We start from the raw sequence: 23160 nt of genomic DNA, 5'->3' as shown, positions 1-23160 counted from the left end.
CGCCTTGAGTCCCATCAGGGAAAAATTATGGGGTATACTACTACTACTACTACTACTACCACTGTAGTTAATTTCAGAAACTGTTTCATAAAGTACGACAGCTTCAGGGGATGAAGCTGTCAAATGTTCAATTTATTTACCCAGAACATAAACAGCTGCCTTCTTCCAGCTGAGACAAGTTGTTCATCCAACTCAATATAGTTTACTGCACCCAAAAGTGGCTTTATCTTGCACATCATCTTGTTAGAGATCTTGCACATCATCTTTAACAAACAAGCCAGTGGCTGTATGTAGCACATTTTTTGTGCAGTGTATCTGATTTATCACCGAGCTGCAGTTTTTCCAACCCTTCCAAACTATGACAGCCTCCCACCCCTTTCTCTGAAATGTCTGTAAATTTATATGCATTTGTTCATTTAGTTTTCTTATGGCTCCTTTGAACCAGCTGCGAATGATCAAAGCAATTGCCCAGCTTTTTACCGCATGGTCCCCAATGAAATCCTACAGTATGAGGGATTTGTCCAGTTACTTGTGCATTTTGGATGGACCTGGGTAGGGCTCATGACAATGGACACTGAAGCTGGAGAGCATTTCTCAAAGGTCTTTGAGACCATGCTTTCTCAGAGCGGAATCTGTTTAGCATTCCAGGAAACTTTTCCAAAAAATGTGCATTTCATCGGCATGGAGGAAATAGTGACTCTCTTTCTCAACATTGTGCCAGATTTCATGAGGAGCACAGCCAACGTAATTGTTTTATATGGAGAAACCGCATCCATTGCATGGGTGACAGGTATTATATTTGTAAAAACACTATTTCCTATAACAGCTGCTGATTATGAGTTAAGTTCTATAGCGAGAGTGTGGATTATGACAGCTCAAATGGATGTCACATTGCATATAGTTCAAAGGGATTTTAAAATGCAAACGCTCCATGGTGCCATCTCCTTCGCAATTCACTCAAAGAAGGTTCAAGGCTTCCAAGAATTTCTTCAGACTATCAACCCTTTGAAGGCAAAGGGAGATGGTTTTATTAAGGATACCTGGGAGAATGCATTTAGCTGTTCTGTTTCGACAGACTATGTTGATGATCTCTGTACTGGGGAGGAGAGATTAGACAGCCTTCCTGCAACTTATTTTGACATGAGCATGACTGGCCACAGCTACAGTATCTATAATGCGGTCTATGCTCTGGCACATGCCTTACATATTACATACTCATCAAGATTCAGTAGAAGAGCAAAGGAGGATGGGAGACGATTGGCCCCTCAAAGGGTGGAACCTTGGCAGGTAATGTCTTCTTATTGACTCTCAATGTTAAAAGGGGAAAATGGTGTCTGATCCATCTTCACTGGGATACAATATAATATTTGGGGTGTGTCTCTGCTTGCTGTTTTCAAAAAAAAACCATTATGTGTGGTGTGTGTTCAGGCCACACTTCTTAGAAATCTCATTGGAGGGCACTCTCATATGTATAATGTCTTCCTATGAGGCTCTCGTGGCTGTGGGAGTGCTAGTAGTGGTAGCAGTTGCAAGAAGATGGTGCAAAGGTTTGTTGTTGTTGTTTTTTTAAAGTGCTTTAAAAATAAAAGAACTGTTGTCTCTCAAAGTCAGTTGCTGGGCATCACAAATGGGGAGACGGCTGCTGTGCCGAAGTCCTGTTTCAGCTTGGCATTGGCATCTGGTTTACTCCTGTGAGAACAAGATCCTGGAGCAGAAGAAACATTGGTCTGATGACTCAGGGTCTTTCTATGTTCTCAGTTCCTTGATTCTCCTTTTCTTTCCATCTAGATTTTCTCTTTAATTCAGAGGATCTCTTTCAACAACAGTATTGGTGATGAATTTAAGTTCAATGAACATGGAGAGTTAGCAGCCGGGTTTGATATTACAAACTTGATCACATTCCCAAATAATTCCTATGTCAGAGTCAAAGTGGGAAGGTTGGAGCCACAGGTATCATCTGGCATAAACCTCACCATTGATGACGCGAGGATTGAGTGGCATCAAAACTTCAGTCAGGTTGAAAGTGACTTAATCCTATTTCTCTTCCTTCTCCTCCTCCTCCTCCTGATTCTCCTTCTTTTCCCATGCTAGCAACAGTATGATAATATCTCACTCTTATTTCCTGCACCAGCTTACATTTACATGCCATATCTCCACTCTGAATAGCCAACAGAGGGACTGATTTTTTTTCCCCCAATGCCAATGTTCATGATCATTTAAGGAGCCTGGGAGACATTATATTGAACATAAAAATAACAAGTCATTCTTCATGCATTACATGATTAACTTTTGCAGCTAATGAGCCTACATACTGTGGTGTCAATTAAGCTTTTCTTTCTAAAACAAAGCTTATGACTTTGTTGTTGTTTTATTATTTTATAAACCATACTCAGAGTGAATATGCCCATACAGTTTGAAGGAAGTTGAAACACTTACTCACATCCTACAATATTGCCATTTTTATAGGGACATCCATTCTATATTTATCACCCCAATCATCCAGCGAATCCCAAGCAGATCTGATGACCACTAGTTAAAATAGCTAATAGAGGACAGTGAAAGTGACTAAATTCTGTGTTTCTGCTATAAAACTAAGGAGACAAGCTCTGAATGAATATGGTGGCCAATGTCCTAACGCGCACATTTTAAATTAGTGGTTAAAGGCTTTAACCTGTATATTTTAATTGTTTTATATCTGCATTACTTATCGTGTTTTAGCTTATAGATTTTAATTTTAACCTATTTATATGTTTTTTTTAATTGTTGTATATTTCTGTATTTCTGGTCTGTGGCCGTAATAAATCTATTCTTCTTCTTATTGGGTGAGTCTGTCTCAGTTTCCATAAAACTGATATAGGGTAATAGCCATCTAAGACATAATAATTTAATTGAGAAAGGGTATTTCACCAGTACTTTAAAGCTGGATGGCTGACAGCAGTGAAGTGATGGACCTTACTCTAAGCCTTCTATATTCACTGGAATAGATCCATGAGGTCTATGCAACTGAAGGTAACATTTTCCTTTCTTCAATAACAGGTACGTCCCTTCTCCCAGTGTAATGAAAAATGTCCTCCTGGTACCAGCAAGAAAAAGAAAGAGGGGGAGAAATTTTGTTGCTATGATTGCACTTCGTGTCCGGAAGGGAAGATTTCAGACCAGCAGGGTAGGAGATTTATTATTAAGAAATATGGATTTGATCAAATAGTCAATTGTGTGTGATTTGTGACAAGTTGTATAATCTGAAAGATATACCAATGCCTGTCTTTGATGATCTTTTTGCCTCCTTGGTAGCTGTCTGAAGTAGAAATGAAATAATGTGTTTATCACGCATTCTCCAATTATCTTAAATGGTTTTGCTCGGTCAGTTGGATAAAAAAGAAAGGCAATCTGTATAGAATACCCCCAGCGTGCTCCTGATCATGGCTCAACCACTGAGTCTTGTAATTGTTTTATTGGGTTTCTATTATGAGAAATGGGGATGCGGGTGGCGCTGTGGGTTAAACCACAGTGCCTAGGACTTGCCGATCAGAAGGTCGGCGGTTTGAATCCCCACGATGGGGTGAGCTCCCATTGCTCGGTCCCTGCTCCTGCCAACCTAGCAGTTCGAAAGCACATCAAAGTGCAAGTAGATAAATAGGTACAGCTCCGGCAGGAAGGTAAATGGCATTTCCATGTGCTGCTCTGGTTTGCCAGAAGTGGCTTAGTCATGCTGGCCACATGACCCGGAAGCTGTACGCCGGCTCCCTCAGCCAATAAAGCGAGATGAGCGCCGCAACCCCAGAGTCGGCCATGACTGGACCTAATGGTCAGGGGTCCCTTTACCTTTATTATGAGAAATGGGGGAACACAGCTTTCCCTCCCATCTCCTGGAAACCTTCCTATGCTTTTATGTGAAGCACAAGTGATGCAGGTTCTGGAGATCAAGAAAGGCAAAATGCACATTTTCTCCTTTCTTCCCTTGTGAAGTCTCTTGATACTGAATAGGGAGTAGAGGTTTTTAACCTCACACCATATGAATATTGGTGCATCACTGCCTCCAAGATACTATTCAGTGTGAGAGGCTCAAGTAGAGCTCTTTCTCCCTCCCTTCCTTCTTTTTTCTTCAGATGTGTCACCATCTATCTTTCTTATAAATGCTATCATGAGGTCCACAGAGCCTCATCAGGTTATTTTTTTCAATTTTTTTTGTTGTTTAGAATTTTGCTTTTAATTTACAAATAAATAAATTTATGCATATCTGTGGGGATTAGCATATTGTGGAAAACTACTGCTTTAGGGCTGTATCCAACCAAATCTTACTCAGAGTAGATCCACTTAAAGAAGTTTATGAACATAATGTAGTCATGTGCATTAATTTCAATACATCTACTCTGCATAGGACTAGCACTGGATACAACCCTCAGTTTCAGGTTTTGTTGTTTCACTTCCAGACTGATAAACATAACGTTTAGTATTGGAGGGAAGAGGTGAGCCTTTTCAAGGTAATCAATACATTCACTGTCAATTTTAAAATCCCCTCTGGAAAAAATGCAATTTGTTTAACAAAAAATATCCTAAACTCATAAAATAAGCATAAAATAAGATGAACAGCAGTTTGGACAATTTAAAGCCAGCAAATTCTAATATCACACAGACATAGAATGAAGTGTGTGTGGGGGGGGGGAATAAGGCACTCAACATGTTAACATTTTAAAAGCCATGGGGAAAATATACTTGGAATACCTGTTATGTTCTACACACTGCTCTAAATTCCCATCATACAGCTTAATAAAGAATATATAGTGTCTGATATGGTTAGGGTCTTTTGTGGCTGCAAGTATTGAGTTATATGGAACTGTTTGAAAGGGGTATCTTATTCAAGAAAACAAATCAGTTTTAAATTTGGTATTTGTTCCACTTTTAGACATGGATTATTGCATCAGCTGCTCAGAAGATCAGTACCCAAATAAGGGAAAGGATCACTGCCTCCCCAAAGTCCAGACCTTCCTCTCTTTTGAAGAACATTTGGGTATTTCTTTAGCAACACTGGCTCTATACTTTTCCCTGGTCACAGCTCTGGTACTTGCAGTCTTCATTAAGCACAGGGACACTCCCATTGTCAAAGCCAACAACCGAAGCCTTACCTATATTCTCCTGATCGCTCTCCTTCTTTGCTTCCTCTGCTCTTTGCTCTTCATTGGACAACCCAATAAGGTGACCTGCCTGCTCCGACAAACAGCATTTGGCATCATCTTCTCCATTGCTATTTCTTCAGTTTTGGCCAAAACCATTACAGTGGTTGTAGTTTTCATGGCCTCCAAACCAGGAAGCATTTTCCGGAAATGGGTGGGGAAAAGGTTGGCACTTTCAATTGTCTTTTCCTGTTCTCTTACTCAGCTAGGCATCTGTGCTGTTTGGTTGGCCACATCTCCCCCATTTCCAGGTCAGGACATGCACTCAGTGTCTGGAGAAATCATTGTGGAATGTAATGAAGGGTCAGTCTCCATGTTCTACTGTGTCTTGGGCTACATGGGCTTTTTGGCAACCATCAGTTTCAGTGTAGCTTTCCTAGCCAGAAAGTTGCCAGACAGTTTCAATGAAGCCAAATTCATCACTTTCAGCATGCTGGTCTTTTGCAGTGTGTGGCTATCCTTTGTTCCAACCTACCTGAGCACCAAGGGAAAATACATGGTAGCTGTGGAAATCTTCTCCATCTTGGCCTCCAGTGCTGGGTTGCTAGGCTGCATCTTTTCTCCAAAATGCTACATTATTATTTTGAGGCCTGAGTTGAACAACAGGGAACAGCTAAAACGAAGAAATAATTGAATAATGGCACAGTTTCTGGTGTCATTTTAAGGTCCTTAAAGGAACACATTAATAAGTACTTGGGTCATCCACCAGGAACTGCGCTACACTTACAACTTTTTGCTGAAATTATATATCTAAGGATTTTGAATATATTCAGAAATAAAATAATATTTTGCATGCAGTATTTATGTGTGTTCACTTTTTGCACAAATCTGAAGAAGTGCACAATCTGACTGTGACATGATTTCTGACCAAACAAATTTCTGCTGTGGAGTGTGTTTGTGTGTGTGTGTGAAAGAGCGAGAGAGAGAAGGGAAATGCAAGCTGAGCAATAATTGTGAGTAATAAATGGTTCTTAGGCATTAGGTCTGGGGGAGAAATGCTGCCCATCCAATTGTTGCTTGATGACAACTGAGGGAGCAAAAATTCCAAACCAAATCAGATGGGGGGGAAATGTGAGTCTGTATTAGAATACATAAGCATGATCAAGATGAATGTATTACCATAAAGTTGCATATGTTCTGTATATGGTACAGAATCTGTTGCAGTAGATACTACAAATAAGACCTAAATGGAATGACAAAAATAATTGCCCAATTTGTTTGGTGAGGAAAAGAGGCAGTTGTAGAGTTTATGAGTTGATCCCAGAAACAGGTAGGTATTATTATTCAGGCATTCTGTTCTGGGTCATAAGGTCATCCCAAAAAGGAAATATATAATATATGCCAATGGAAGAATTAATGGCACAGACTGACATACCTGACATCAGGCAAATATGAGGTGTCCCCCCCCCCCCCGGCAAGCAAGGCTCCCTCTCAACTCCCATCAGCACTAACACCTCTGGGATGTCCCATTGGAATCAGCTGCATGTGCAAGTTCCCCATTAGGAACTTTTTAGGCTGAGCCCCACAACTTCAAGTAAGTGACACAAGTTAACCTCAAAAGTTTTCTTAACTGGGTAGGAAAAGGGTGATCTGAAAGAAGAAGAAGAAGAAGAGTTTGGATTTGATACCCTGCTTCATCACTACCCGAAGGAGTCTAAAAGCGGCTAACATTCTCCTTTCCCTTCCTCCCCCACAACAAACACTCTGTGAGGTGAGTGGGGCTGAGAGACTTCAGAGAAGTGTGACTAGACCAAGGTCACCCAGCAGCTGCATGTGGAGGAGCAGAAACACAAACCCGGTTCCCCAGATTATGAAACTACCCCTCTTAACCACTACACCACACTGGTGTATGTTTGGGACATTGGGGACATTGACACCAGTCCCTTGTCATGGTCAGCTTTCAGCACCTTTCCCCTTCTGCAAAGGTGGAGGACCTATGAGGATGGTCTCCCCACAGAGGCTGATGGATCCAATGGGATTCCAGATAGCTCTGGGTGGTTTTCTGGCTGATATGACCAGCGCTCTGGTCAAAGCACTGCTCAACCTCTGGAATATCCGAATGGGTTGGGCCGTTGACACGGCTGATATTGAGCACCCTTGCCCACTTGGTGGGAGCCCACTTGGGTAAAAAGAACGCAAACTGGTATGGAAATGTGAATTAAAGACTGTGAAAACAAAAACTGAGGAAAAACCAGAATTGCTCCTCTCTGTATGCTGATGACAATGTCCTGGTAAAATTAAGAAATATGTCCCAGCATTTAAACTAGTTATAGAAGGCTTGGAGTGGAAAAAAGAATAGTATTGCATGCCATCCCCAATCTCTGAGTGGTGCAAGAGTCCAGAGAATTCCAGGCATGTTTTCCCATGTTTATTGTTTCCTTTTAGAAATTGAGACACATATGAGACTATCGCATCTTTGTGATATATGGTTTATTTACACATATGTCCAACCTGAGCCTACGATGGAGGGGATCACAGCATAATCACCCTAGTAGGGTCTTGTTTCTCCCATATCTGCAACCTTGGATTCAAACTGACCTCAGCCATAACTCTGGCCATCTCTCTAACTTTCTGTGTTTTACGGACTGCTGCCTTTACCAGACTGCAACCTTTTTTCCTTAGCTCAAATCATGCCCAAAATTCCTATTCTAAATTCAACTCTGCTTTAAGAAAGGGGGTAAGGGGAAAATCACAAAGGAGGCGTATACACGAGTAGCCAACAATCGCAGGGGGAAAGCTGGACTGGCTAAAGCTGGGGCTTGCAAGAGAAGTTGAAAATAAAATAAAAGGTTTCTTTGGCTATGTCTGAAGAGGAAGAACAAGCAAGTGGTCGATCCTTTACGTGGGAAAGGCTACTCAACACCTACTTTGCCTCTGTCTTCACCCAAAAGGGAAGTGATGCCCAACCTAGTGATAACAAAATAAATGATGTAAGGAGGGAGCACCAGCCCAAGATAGGAAAAGAGGTAGTGAGGGAACACCTAGCTACTTTATATGAATTCAAATCTACAGGGCCTGATGACCTGCATCCAAGGGTACTAAACAAACTTGTGGATATAATTTCAGAGCATTTGACTATTATGTTTGAGAATTCTTGGAGAACAGGTGAGGTCCCTACAGATTGGAAGCGGGCAAATATTCTCCCCAACTTCAAAGGGGGAGGAGAGGAAGACCCAGGAGCCGGGTATGTTTAGCCTGGAAAAGAGGAGAGTGAGATAGCCATCTTCAGATATCTTAAGGGCTGTCACACGGAAGAGGAAGCATGCTTGTTTCGTCCTGCTCTGAAGGGTAAGACTCAAACCAATGGCTTCAAGTTACAAGAAAGGGGATTCTGACTAAACATTTGGAAAAACTTTCTGATAGTAAGAGCTGTTTGGCAGTGGAACAGACTCCCACGAGAGGTGGTGGACTTTCCTTCCTTGGAGGTTTTTAAACAGAGGTTGGATAGCCATCTGCCATGGATACTTTAGCTAAGATTACTGTATTGCTGGAGGTTGGACTATATGACCCTTGGGTCCCTTCCAACTTTTATGATTCTATGAAAACTCTTTGTCTTCTGAACTAACTCTGACACAAACAGTTCCCTCCCTTTGGCTTTTTTGTTCGTCTGATACCTTCCCTTTGTCATTTGTAGCGGCTCATCAACTAGGAAATTACCAACCTAGCTTGGCTATTCAAGCAATTGAATCCATGCCGGATCCAGGGATTAGAAGCAGGGTCCAAGAATTAGAAGGGAGTCTGGGCATTCAGCTTACCACCTCCCCCAAAAAGTCTCATAACACCATGAAGAAAGTGAAACAAAGGGCTCAGGTGGGATCTACCATTCTGCGTAAATATCAACAGAAGTTGTTTTTTTGATTCAGTGGTACCTTGGGTTAAGAATTTAATTCATTCTGGAGGTCCGTTCTTAACCTGAAACTGTTCTTAACCTGAGGTGCCAATTTAGCTAATGGGGCCTCCCGTTGCCGCTGCACCACGGCTGCACAATTTTTGTTCTCATCCTGAAGCAAAGTTCTTAACCCGAGGTACTATTTCTGGGTTAGCAGAGGCTGCAACCTGAAGCGTCTGTAACCCGAGTTGCCACTGTACATTAATTTTTTTATAAAAAAAAGATTTGCACTGAAAACTGACTTGATTTCATGTTTGATATATATGTCAACTAATAAAATTCAGAAAATCGTGACATAAAACCAGCATTATTTCATTATACCCAGGCAATAAAGTATTGAATAATAGAAAGATTTCTATTGTATGTGTGTGTGTGTGTGAATATATCAGACTTGCATCTCATTTTCTTTTAAAAAAAAGCCCATTTCACACCACAAAATTCTGAAGAAATTTAGACCCTTCACGTAGTCCCAATTTATTAACACATTTTACATTTCAGTATAGATTACCCAAAATATAAATAAAAACATGAAGTCTTTCTTCATATGTTACAGAAATAGACTTTGGAGTTTCAGATTGGGTCCCACAAAGAAGACTATTTTGATAGGATTATAACTTCACTTAAAATAAAAAGTGATGATTTCACAACAACCCTATGATAATTGCTTCAGTCTGGTTCCCACAAAGAAATATAACTTCAATAAAAATAAAATATTTTTTTTCATCTCAAAACAACCCTACAATAATAATAAATGCTTAAATACTTTCATTATTTCACATAGTACCAGTTTTTCTGTAGCTATGTTATATTTTCCTGTGCAGGTGAAAAATACCCAGATTCATTATTCATTTATTTCTCTGCATTATCTGCTCTTTGTTGTTAAGCTCAGGCCTGAAAACAATAATGTAGCATTTAGGAGAAAAGATACATCCTAGTAACCCTGCACTGGAAGCCAAGATGGAGAAAATCTCCACAGCCACCATGTATTTTCCTCTGGTGCTCAGGTATGTAGGAACAAAAGAGAGCCAAACGCTGCAAAAGACCAACATACTGAAAGTGATGAACTTGGCTTCATTAAAACTGTCAGGCAACTTCCTGGCTAGGAAAGCTACAGTGAAGCTGACAATGGCTAGGAAGCCCATGTAGCCCAAGACACAATAAAACATGATGCTTGAGCCTTCATTACATAGCAATATAATTTCTTCAGTCCCTGAAGGTGTGTCCACATCTGGGAATGGTGGAAAGGTTCCCAACCACAGAATACAAATCCCTACTTGAGTACTGGAGGAGGAGATGACTACGGAATAAGCCAAGCGTTTTCCAATCCATTTCCTCATCCTGGATCCTGGTTTAGTAGCCATGAATGCCAAAACCACAGAGATGGTTTTGGCCAAGATGCTAGAAAGGGCTACAGAGAAGACAATACCAAAAGCAGTTTGTCGCAGAAGACAGGTCACCTCATTAGGCCTTCCAAGAAACAACAAAGAGCAGAGGAAACACAAGAGGAGGGAGATGAGAAGAATGTAGGTGAGGCTTCTGTTGTTGGCCTTGACTATGGCAGTGTTCCGGCATTTAATGAAGATGACAAGCACCAGAACTGTGGTCAGAGACAACAAAAGCGCAAAGGAAATTAGAACAATGCCCAAAGTGTCATCAAAAGCCAGGAAGTTTGGAATCTTAGGTATGCATCCATCCCGATCTTTGTTTGGATAGTGATCATTTGGACAAGAGACACAAGTTTCCATATCTGGGAGGGGGAAAGAAATTTAATTCAATGAAAATTGTTCTCAAGCTTTTTCAAGAGTCTCTTAACATAGATTCACCATGCGTTACAAAACCTTCTGAACAATTGGCTTCCAAAAAAGGAACACCAGCAATCAAACAAGTGTGTGTGTGTGTGTGTGTGTGTGTGTGTGTACTCGCTCTTGACCCCCTTCTCTCTGTCTTAGAATAATAACTGCTGTGCAGTGAAAAGAGAGATTCAGTGCAAATGATATCCATTATCGGGGAAGCTAGATAATTTTGCAGCATGGGCAAAAATAATAAATATTATTAATGAAAGGTCTTCTAGGTTTTTTTCTTCTCTCGTATGCACCACCTAGAAGAGAAGTTGAACATTCTGGAAGGTGTGACAAAGGCAGAGATAAGGATAGATGCTCGGGGTGGACCAAAGGAGATTAACGGAAAGGAAAGCGCTGTTGGGTGAATAGTTTCTGGGAACATTCATAACCAATGTGTGGAACAGTGAAAGATGTAGAAAGGAAGGGACAGAAAGAGGAATTGGAGACTTATTTAGGATGTGCTTTTCTGGAAGTCTGAGCAGTGGTGAGCCAGAAACTATATTGTTTGAAAGCACTATGAGAACAACGTCTAGGTCTCTATATTTCTAAAAAGGTAAACGTAAAAGACCCCTGACAGTTAAGTCCATTCGCAGACCTCTCTGAGGCTGCGGCGCTCATTTTGCTTTACAGCCTGAGGGAGTGGGTGTTTGTCCGCAGACAGTTTTTTCCAGGTCATGACTAAGCCGCTTCTGGCAAAACCAGAGCAGTGCATGGAAATGGCGTTTACCTTCCTGCCAGAGCGGTACCTATTTATTTACTTGCACTTTGGAATGCTTTCAAATTGCTAGGTTGGCAGGAGCTAGGACTGAGCAACGGGAGCTCACTCCATCGCAGGGATTCAAACCGCCAACCTTCTGATCGGCATGCCCAAGAGGCTCTGTGGTTTAGAACACAGCGCCACCCGCGTCCCTTTCTATATTTATAAGGAGACACAAATCCACTAGGTAAATGTGAGGAGGGGAGAATGCTTGGGGAGGGGCTCTCAATACTTAATTGAAGAAGCTCATAATAGGTCTTCTACTTTAAAAGTATTTTTTTCACACTGACTAAAAATAACAAACAATATTAATGGAACGTTGTTGTACATTTTCCAGACAATGGATTACTTCAGTGTCACTCAGAAATATTTTTACCTGTGTTTCTATTATATTAAAAGTTCCAATAATATTAACAAGATATTTCCATAAAGCTTATCTATATCAACAATAAGAACCATATATTATGCCATGATTTGAATGGGGGGGGCACCCGAAGTTAATAACAGCTAACTTGCAAAACAGTAAATCCTACCAATCTCATCAGAAAACATCCCATCTTGACATGGAGCACAATCATAACAGCAAAATTTCTCCCCCTCCTTTTTAAACTTCCGGTAACCAGGTTGGCAGTGGTCATTACATACTGAAGGGGGTGGCACCTATCCAAAGGGAAAGGTTATTATTTAGAAAATGCCTGGGAAATTGATCTTAAATCAGTAAGAATCACCAGTAAATAGAAGTGTAAATGATATGGAATAGCATATCCATATGAGCACAGGTGCAAGATTCACTGGATGAAATACTGATTATGTCAAGCATCTTATAATTAAAGATTAGAATTTCTATAATGAGTCCACCAAATAATTGACCTATTTATACATCTGATCTAATACCATTAACTAGGTTGGAGACCCTATGACCTTCCATATTTTGTTGAATTAGCATTCCTATCAGCCAAAGTTTTCCAGCTGAAGGGCCAAAGGTTTCCATTAGGTGAAAAAGAATTGCATCTAACCTGAACTTAGCTGGCTTAGCATAGTTAGGATGGCTCTCTTATATAGGACACAAAATCAATAAAGGGAATTAATTTAATGGAAGAACTAAATGAAAAGATAACAATCTATTTGAATATTCATTGGTAGCTTGCCTATAAAGTAGATTGGTATTTATTTATTAAACATTCAGAGAAAAGGATTTTCAAGCTAATCATTCCAAATTTGAAGAGCCTTTAAAAGAAGGTCCTTTGAAAAGACCTTAAAACATCTATTGATTGCATAGTATAGTTACATTAAAAATGAAACCCTACGCCAAAGGATAAATGGACATAAACCTGACATCAGGAATCACAAGACAGAGAAGCCAGTAGGAGAACTCTTCAATCTCCCAGGACATTCAATACAGGATCTCAAAGCAGCTGTCTTATTACAAAAGAATTTCAGAAATAGACTTGAATGAGAAGCTGAATTACAACTTATTACTAAACTGAAAACTATGGAGAGACTTGGTCTGAATAGAGATATTGGATTCTTGTCTCATTACATATGCTAAAGCTATTATTGGTCATCTACAGTACATACTATCCCATGCTTTTTCCTGTCGTTAACAGTCATCAACAGGTTTACCATACCCATTGAGTAAATCACCCATCTCCTACTACCCACCCTCCTACTATGTATAAGGGTCTGGTTACTTCTGTTTCAGTGGATCTGAAAAAGTGTGCATGCACATGAAAGCTTATACCTAGAACTAACTTAGTTGGTCTCTAAGGTGCTACTGGACAATATTTGTTTGTTTGTTTGTTTGTTTGTTTGTTTCGTCTGCATCAGACCAACACTTCAGAGTGGTACCTGAATTAAAAATGAACGTAACAGAAGATATGTTTATTTCTGTTTTAAAATTTAATTGTATCAATCACATATATTATTTTGAAGAAATAATAAACTGTTGGCAGGCTATCTGTGGAATGGGGAAACAGCTAGGATATTAATTATGACATTTCAAAAACCACAGAGTAGGAGTGGAAATCAATATTCTAAATAAATATTATATCATGATGCGATGCAGGTAAAGGTGCTGGAGGGATGGATAAATATGAAGCATTAATCGATTAAGAATAATAATTGGGATAGTTCCAATAGTTAGGATTGCACCCTAGATCACCCTGATTCATCTCATAATTTCATATATGTACAAAGCCAATACACACATTTATTATGTATTATTATTAGTGTTGGGTATGAGGATTTGGTTTCAAATAAATCCAGTAACCAGAAGGTTAAAACCAATATTCTAAAAACAGCAGAGACATGAATAAAAATGTTCAAGTAGATCCTCTGGAGCAGAAGAATATTCAAATCCTTTATTATGCCTAGCAATGAAAGGGCATAATAAAGGCTTTGAATATTCTTCTGCTCCAGGGGATCTAATTGAAACATTTTTATTCATGCAAAGAAGGGGCAGCTAGGTGCATTTGCCCTTGGCCTTGGAGGGTTAAGAAAGTTGGAGGCCCCCGCCAGGGACTTGCCAGTCCTACACTGTCATGCCGTGGAGGCCTCTAACAAGATTCAGACAAGCTTGGTCCTGGGGGAGTTTTATAAGTTATGTGATGTCTAACTGATTTCAATGACAAGTCTAGCAGCAGGGCCTCTGGTTTCAGCTATTACAGAACAGAACATTTCTTCAGGGAAGGAACTGGTCTGCTTTCTATAATGACTTTTAAACATCATTGTATCCAATCTGCTTAATACTTGAAGGGTTCCAGTCATCTTATGTATTCCCCCCCCCCCCCCCGGATTAACTCAAAGTTGTTAAATGCATATGGATTGTGTCAGGAATGAGAATATAACTTAGGTGAAGATGAAGATGTCTGGGTTGAAATATGGCTGAAGCTTCCTATGCACTCCATTGTGGCCATAGTCTAGGAGGCATTGCTGAAGGTAGCGTTTTTCTAACACTGAGCTTTTGCGCATCACCTCTTCAACGTCATCCCTTTGATGGTGGAGATACAACCTTATACATTTATGGGGAAACCTTATACATATATAGTGGGTATGTCACAAGCTTACTGGGGTTTGGCAAAGTATATTTGATGTTATTCCTGGTATTACTGGTTAGTCGTGTTACTGTTTGATCATGAATGTTGCTACTTGAGAGGTAGTATGGCTCTTTCCCTACCTGAGTCAAGTTCCAGTGCCATTTGATTCTGTCCTCATTAATGGAAAACTCTTTGCCTGGAGGAGCCTGAGGATCCAGCTTCCCGACCTTGACCCTGATGTAGGATCCATTTGGGAAGGTCACCAAGTTCCTAATATCAAATCCACCTACTAACTCTCCATGTTTGTTAAATGCAATTTCATCTCCGGCACTGTTGTTGAATGACATCATCTGAAGGGATGAGTGGAGCTAGAGAGAGAGAGAGAGAGAGAGAGAGAGAGAGAGAGTTTTAAAGTCCAAAAAGCATTGTAATATTATCATTAAAATATGAAATCACAACAGCTTTTGGTAGCAGATATAATAATAATAATAATAATAATAATAATAATAATAATAATAATAATAATTTTTATTTATAGCCCGTCCTCCCAGCCAAGGCCGGGCTCAAGGCGGCTTACAAGCAATAATAAAAACAAGTTGAATGATTACAACTTAAAAACAAAATTAAAATACAACATTAAAATAATGAAACATTAAAATATTAAAATGTAGCCTCATCGCAGGAGGAGAAGGAAAAGAAAAAGAAAAAGAAAGAGAGGGAGGGAATCAAATTGGCTCCAAGCCAAAGGCCAGGTGGAACAACTCTATCTTACAGGCCCTGCGGAAAGAAATCAGATCCTGCAGGGCCCTGGTCTCATGAGGCAGAGCGTTCCACCAGGCCGGAGCCAGAGTTGAAAAGGCCCTGGCTCTGGTTGAAGCTAATCTAACTTCCTTAGGGCCCGGGACCACTAGGGTGTTGCTATTTATGGACCTTGAGGCTCTCCGTGGGGCATACCGGGAGAGGCGGTCCCATAGGTATGAGGGTCCTAGGCCGTGAAGGGCTTTAAAGGTCAAAAGCAGCACCTTAAATCTGACCCTGTACTCCACTGGGAGCCAGTGCAGCTTGAAAAGCACTGGGTGAATATGCTCCCATGGCAGAGACCCCGTGAGGAGCCTTGCTGCAGCATTCTGCACCCGCTGGAGTTTCTGGGACAGCTTCAAGGGCAGCCCTGCGTAGAGCAAATTACAGTAGTCAAGCCTGAAGGTGACCGTCGCATGGATCACTGTGGCCAGGTCGGGGCGGGAAAGGTAAGGGACCAACTGCTTGATGCAGCGAAGGTGGGAAAATGTCGCCTTGGCTGTTGCTGTAACCTGCCACTCCATGGAAAGGGAGGCATCAAGGATTACACCCAAACTCTTAACGGAAGGCAATGGCACTAATTGGGCCCCCGCAAGAGAAGGCAGTTGGTCCCTCATCCCCATGCCATCCCGACCCAGCCATAGGACCTCTGTCTTCGAAGGATTTAGTTTCAGTCGGCTCCCACGAAACCATCCAGCCACAGCTTCCAAGCATCTGGTAAGTGTGTTTGGGGCCAAGTCAGTGTGCCCATCCATCAGCAGATAGAGCTGAGTGTCATCAGCATATTGGTGACAGCCCAGCCCAAAGCTTCAGATAATCTGGGCAAGGGGGCGCATAAAGATTGAGAGAAGAAGAAGATGGGAAGAGAGTGGCAAATAATCAAACCAGTGGAAATTCAGGATTTGAATGTGCTGCCCAATATTTTTAGGGAGGAAAACTAAGACTATTGCCACTATTGGAGGCAAGTCTTCCTCTAGAAAACATGATTCTCGTTGAAATGAGGAGGGGAAAGGAACACAAGCTAGGGTAAGATAAATGCAAGTCAGCAATAAGATAAGCTAAAAAAAATTTCATTGTGCCCATTGCTAAAATCATAAAGAACAACAGTAAAACATTATTTACATAGTTGTGTAGCAAGAATTTGGCTAAGGAGGTGCTTGGATTCTCTCCTCTGAAGGAAATAGTGGAGCTAGAAAGAGCAAGAGAGAGATTTAAAGTCTATAAAGAATTTTAATATTATCATTAAGGTTATTCAAGCAGCTTTCCTAGATAGATTTGCATGCTTTTTCTCTGTTGTGAGGAATTCACAACAAAGCGTAATCCGCTTTTTGTAGCAGATATGGGAAGAGAGTGGTAAATCATCAAATAAGTGGAAATGCAGGATTTAAATGTGTTAGAGGAGAAAACTCAGACTATTGCCATTGCTTGAAACAAGAAGGCTTTCTGTAGAAAAGTGAATTCCTTTTGAAATGAGCAGGGGAAAAGGAACAAAAGTTTGGTAAAATAAATGCAAGAAGGCAATAAGTGCACTGTGCACATTGCTAAAAACATAATGAGCAGCAGCAATACATTATTAATATAGTTGAGTAGCAAGAATCTTGCTAACGAGGTGCTTGGACTCTTGGATGACAAATGAGTCAAACGTGTGTTAAAAGAAGATAAGGAGTTTGCAGGGAAACTGAATGATTTTTCCCCATCAATCTTCACAGTTGAAGACATGGGGCAAATCCCTATGCCTGAACTGCCCTCTGCAGGAAGTACATTTGAGGAACTGAGGGGAATAGTGCTGACCTGAAATAAGTCCAAGGCCTTATTGACAAAATAAAAATTGACAAATTTTGTCCTGGATGGCATCTACCTGAGTTATTTAAGAGCTCAAATATGAATTTGCTGAACTGCTAATTAAAACATGTAACTTCTCCCTAAGATCAGGCTCCATGCTTGAGGATAGGCCAATATAACACCAACTTTTTGAAAAAGGGATCCAGGGAAACCCTAAAGATTACAGGCTGATTCGCTTAATCAGAATCTGCATGGTTTCTGAAAGAGTAAGCCCTGCTTTACTCCTCTGCTACAATTCTTTGTAAGTGTTACCAAGCATATAGATATGATCCAGTTATTATTTATTGAATTATAGGTCACTTGGGTTTTACAAAAAGCAGCTTACAAGATAATACAAAATTAAAAGCAGTGCAAAGCTGAAATGGAGCACATCCAAAACTCTCCATGTTATGGATACAAAACCTGACTGGGAAGAAACATTTTTCCTGGTGCCCAAAGGGAGCCAGTAATGTCAAGTGTGCCTCCATGTGAAGAGCATTTCATAGGCTAGGAGTCACCATTCAAAGGTTCCATTCTCTGTACCTGAAGTAGCGCTTCATCTCAGTCACCCACAGACAATGGCAGAGCCTCCTAGGTCTCTCCTGGGAACTTTCCTTTCTTCTGCCATTCTCCCAACCTGGGGGTGCTTCAATTCCCGGACTCTCTTTGAGGGTCCTTCCATTATCTATCTGCTGCTTTCATGTGGGTGCAGTCCTTGGCTCCCAATGGCATCCCAGAAGGGGAGACACCAGAGCAATAACTGCATGTAAACTGGATACTTTACAAAAGGGAGTATTACCTTCCATGTTTCCACATTCCAAGGATATGGTCGGCCCCCGGCCTCAGTTATTCTGTAGTTGGCTCTGGATGAGTATGTGATATGTAAGGCATGTGCCAGAGAATGGACAGCATTATAGATAGCGTAGCTGTGGCCAGTCATACTCATGGCAAAATAAGGTGCGGGAAGGCTCTCCAGCATCTCTTCTCCAGTACATGTGTTTGGAAAGCTACAGCTGAATGCTTGTTCCCAAAATTCCTTGATAAAGCCATCTTTCTTTTTCCAAGAAGGATGTACATTCTGAAGAAGCTCTTTAAAGCCTACCGGATGACTTGAGTGAATTGCAAAGGTTAGAGCACCATGAAGCCCTTCCATATCCATATTAAATATCTTTAGCATGGCACATGATGTGAATTCAATTTGGGCTGTTGTAATCCACACTTTTGCTGCAGATACCTTCTCCGGATATTCAGGATATGTTTCTTGAAACATTATAGTTCCTGCTATAGCATATGGCAACCATGAAATAGAAGAGGTTTCTCCATATATAATAATCACATCAGCTTTGCTTACCGCAAAAGCTGGCAACAATGCCTGTGTTTCTACGACTACTTTTCCTGGATCAAGGAAATTATGCACATTTTTACGAATTCGACGTATGAATGCTGAACAGATTTTATTCTGCAGAAGCATTGGCTCTATGGTCTGCAAAAAATGTTCTCCCGCTTCATCATTTATAGCCATCAGACCTACCCATTTCCATCTGAAATACACAAGTAACTCAACAATCCCTTGATACTGAAAGGCTTCATTGGGGACCATGCGATAAAAAGAAGGGAACTTCAACTGATCATTCAATTCTGGTTGAAATGAACCATATGAAATCTAAAACAAACAAACAGACAAACAAACAAAAGTGCACCATTTCAATGTTGGAGGAGGAGTTCAGTATATTATTTAAAACCTTGGCACATATCCATCTTTCCAAGCTGAAATTCCACCTTCAAAAAAAGCATGTAGGAATAGAAGCATGAAACAGAAAGACAGAATGACTACCATTTCCCTCATTCAATGCAAAACTTGACACTCTTACCCATTGATACAGATTGTAACAGCTGACCATAAAACTCATTACATTTTGATATATAGCATACACAAGTGCTGGATGCAAGTAACACAGCCTTCTTGGACTCAAGTCTCCAATTCGCACACTGCTGGTGGAATCACATTTGCCTGAGTTCTGGCCTGTGAGATCAGCAGGCAAAACGTCTTTGTCAGGTTCCATGAAAGAGCATCAGCAATTCTATCTTTCATAAATGAAATATGCTATACAAGGAATAGGATGATCAACAAAGGAATGCCCCAGCTGCATGAACCAGGGGTTTCTGTGAGTGACAGAATTAATAAGAATAGGCTGACAGTAACACCAAAAATGTGGAGTAGAATTCATTGTCAGTAAAGCATCAAATTGAACCAATGGAGAAAAAACCTCAAGGAACCTTACATCCCTGGTTGGTCTCTTCAGAACTGAAGCATGAATCTACTCCCCAACAATAAATTATTACCAAATATAACACCAAAGAAATGCAGTATGGCTTTCATCTGACTTTGCCTAAAGTTTTGTTTTTAAAATGCATTCTCTCCAAAAAGAAACCCAACCAAAATTCTGCAGGAAAGAGAACCAGACTGCGAAATCATCATGCATGTTACTGGAAAGCCCTGACAGCCAACGCTTACATATATACCTCACAAAGTCACAGCCAGGAGCTGTCATTTTCCAAGTACAATTAGATAGATCGATAGATGATAGATGATAGATGATAGATAGATAGATAGATAGATAGATAGATAGATAGATAGATAGATAGATAGATGATTGATAGATAGATAGATAGATAGATAGATGATAGATAGATAGATGATAGATAGATAGATGATAGATGATAGATAGATAGATAGATAGATAGATAGATGATAGATAGATAGATAGATAGATAGATAGATAGATGATAGATAGATGATAGATAGATAGATGATAGATAGATAGATGATAGATAGATAGATAGATAGATAGATAGATAGATAGATAGATGATAGATAGATAGATAGATGATAGATAGATGATAGATGATAGATGATAGATAGATAGATAATAGATAGATGATAGATAGATAGATAGATAGATGATAGATAGATAGATAGATGATAGATAGATAGACAGATAGATGACAGATATAGATAGATAGATAGATAGATAGATGATTGATAGATAGATAGATAGATGATAGATAGATAGATAGATAGATAGATAGATGATAGATAGATAGATAGATAGATAGATAGATAGATAGATAGATAGATAGATGATAGATAGATAGATGATAGATGATAGATAGATGATAGATAGATAGATGATAGATAGATAGATAGATATAGATAGATGATGATGATAGATAGATAGATAGATAGATAGATAGATGATAGATAGATAGATGATAGATAGATAGATGATAGATAGATAGATAGATAGATGATAGATAGATAGATGATAGATAGATAGATAGATAGATAGATAGATAGATAGATAGATAGATAGATAGATAGATAGATGATAGATATAGATAGATAGATGATAGATAGATAGATAGATAGATGATAGATACAGATGATAGATGACAGATAGATAGATAGATAAAATATTACTATGTTATGTATAGGCCACCAACTTCATTGTGCCAGATGACAGGATAATAACAAGAAAAAATACAGACTTCACTTTCAAATTCCTACATGAAAAATGGAAATTCCCATTGTTTGGATAATCAAATTCTACCTGTGGAATCTTGTAAAGACCTAAGATATCTGCCATTGTTGAGGAGGTCTCAGCACTCAGTCCCCCGATGACTCCTATTACACTTTCTTGGATACCACATTTGTAGTTGGGCACAAAGTTATGTGAGTTAAAGATCAGATCCTGAGTGTTGCGGTAGGTCATCTTTGGGTCCCAGTAGCTCTCATGGATGTGGAACCCCAGAGTGACATTGAGCAAGATATTGGGATTCTCATTGATCTCTTCAACAGCGAACACCAAGGCTAGGATATGCTGGTAGAACTTTGTCACCACACTGCAAATGAAGGGACTTGCAATTTCATTGAAAAATCAAAGTAAATTATTTTAACACTGTTTTCAACTAGATCCAAGAGCTAAAAGTGCCCAGCTATAAAGAGAGGGCACAGCCAGGAAAGTTAGTCATTAGCTAAATCCTGTTGGCAAGAAAACAGCTATGTTATGGTTATTAGACTTGTGCATGATATAATTCTGTTTTTGGAGTTCCATTCAACCAGATCAGAATTATTGTAACTCAGAATATATAGACGGTGGAACAATCTACATAGAGGATATGAAATATTTCCTTGAATTTCACTGTACTCATATGTAATATTACATCCATTCTTTTTTAACTCTAGACAATTTCAGCAATGGGTCACAGAAGTACGATACTGTGTTTGGAATCACTGGTAATTTCTGAAATCTCCTAAAAATGCATCAATTTCATACTTGTCTGTGTACCTTCAGCACCTTCCTTTTAAAAATTTGAAACCCAGTTTTGAGTGGAAATAGAACAGAATGCAGGGAACTGCCTTCTACTAAGTCCATCTAGCTCAGCATTTTTTATATCATTTACTTTCATGTTGTAGCATGTGAGTCTTTGTCAGCCCTACCAGTGGATGCCAATAATTTAAACTGCAACCCTTTACATGAAAAGCATGTCCTGGAACACTTCCTTATAGCTGTTCCCTGTATGCAGACACAGACAGAACAATTGTGTCTAATGGTTTGTAGTACTGATTTCTTTAGTAAGTTGTTTTATAGCATAAATCATTCAAAAAAAAACAAACAAACCCTGCTTCTTTGAAGGATGCTTTAATTAATTCATATCTATGATCCAGTATTTCCATTTGTTGTTGTTGTTGTTGTTATTGTTATTACTACTACTACTATTACTATTATTAAAATTTACATTCTTCATATAGTATTGGAGATGTCAAATGAAAATACGGTGTGAAATGAAATCAATGTGGGTTTTCCAATACAGTGAGGTTGGAGTTCCGTTCATGGACTGTCACTTCAAAAATTGTTCTGAATGGTTCTCCAACCTTCTAGAAAAGATTTTGAGAGTAATTCAAATGAGAGAAGGAGAAAGCTGCATTGCACAAGTGGGAATGTGCATTGATGTTCACCCTATGCATTTATCTTTACATAGCTTGGTATTTCTAGCTAGAAAGCCATTTGGGAATGAAAGCATGAAATTTATTCCTATGGGAACATTTATAATCTTGGATTTATCTGACCCCATGTCCCCATGGTTTCCTCCTGAAAAGACTGTGGTCAACCAGCAAAAGAGAGACAAAGAAAGAAGTGATTTGTCTGATATCTCCTGCTCTGTCATTCATCTGATCTTGCTCCCTCCCTCCCTGCATGATTTTCTCCCTGAAAACGGCTGCTGCCAACCAGCAAAGAGCAAACAAGCAAGAAAGTAAGAAAGGAGGCAAGTGCTGGCTGTTCAGATATCTGAATCTGCAGAGTGTATAGAGAAGTTTGGACATAATTCTTTACATTCGAATCAGTGAATTTACACAGAGCACAGTCTTTTTCAAAGGAAACATGAATTCATGACAGTCAACTATAGAAACATAAAACACCACACACACACACACACACACACACACACACACACACACTGCAGTTTTATAGAAGGAAACAATTCCTTACAGAGGGCCTTCAATCAGTACTGGGGAAGGTTGCTCTTTGAATGACAATCCAGGGATGGCGTAATGTATAAAATCTGTCATCCCACCAATGAGAAGATCACCTGGCTCATACCACTCATGTAGAACACGTACAGGTTTCTTTCTGCTGCAGCTAATACTATGCACTTTGCACACCATGTTTGGAAGCAGAAGGAGAAAAATCACCATCCTAATAGTAACCTTCCTTCCACACATGAAATCTCCCACGTCTCTCAGTTTACCATATCATTACTGCTATTGACCTCATTTGAGCTTACT

The 23160-nt window shown here is 39.8% G+C and overlaps 2 protein-coding genes across 2 annotated transcripts; one reads left to right on the top strand and one right to left on the bottom strand.

Annotated features, from left to right (window-relative positions):
- Nucleotides 1–483: 483 nt before the first annotated feature.
- LOC114583415 (vomeronasal type-2 receptor 26-like) lies at nucleotides 484–5805 on the top strand. Its single transcript, XM_028704735.2, has 4 exons — nucleotides 484–1287; nucleotides 1789–2016; nucleotides 3037–3163; nucleotides 4904–5805. Exons 1-4 carry the CDS (start codon nucleotides 484–486, stop codon nucleotides 5803–5805), a joined length of 2061 nt encoding a protein of 686 aa, XP_028560568.2.
- Nucleotides 5806–9905: 4100 nt separating this feature from the next.
- Nucleotides 9906–23040, bottom strand: LOC144325290 (vomeronasal type-2 receptor 26-like). The gene is made up of 5 exons (XM_077918050.1): nucleotides 22865–23040; nucleotides 20924–21215; nucleotides 18112–18975; nucleotides 16614–16680; nucleotides 9906–10807 (listed from the first exon to the last, which is right to left on the bottom strand). Exons 1-5 carry the CDS (start codon nucleotides 23038–23040, stop codon nucleotides 9906–9908), a joined length of 2301 nt encoding a protein of 766 aa, XP_077774176.1.
- Nucleotides 23041–23160: the final 120 nt, after the last annotated feature.

Source organism: Podarcis muralis, chromosome 13 (assembly GCF_964188315.1).
Source record: "Podarcis muralis chromosome 13, rPodMur119.hap1.1, whole genome shotgun sequence".
NCBI lineage: Eukaryota > Metazoa > Chordata > Lepidosauria > Squamata > Lacertidae > Podarcis > Podarcis muralis.
Note: the sequence above shows the minus strand (reverse complement) of the source record. Positions and strands in the feature narration are given on the sequence as shown.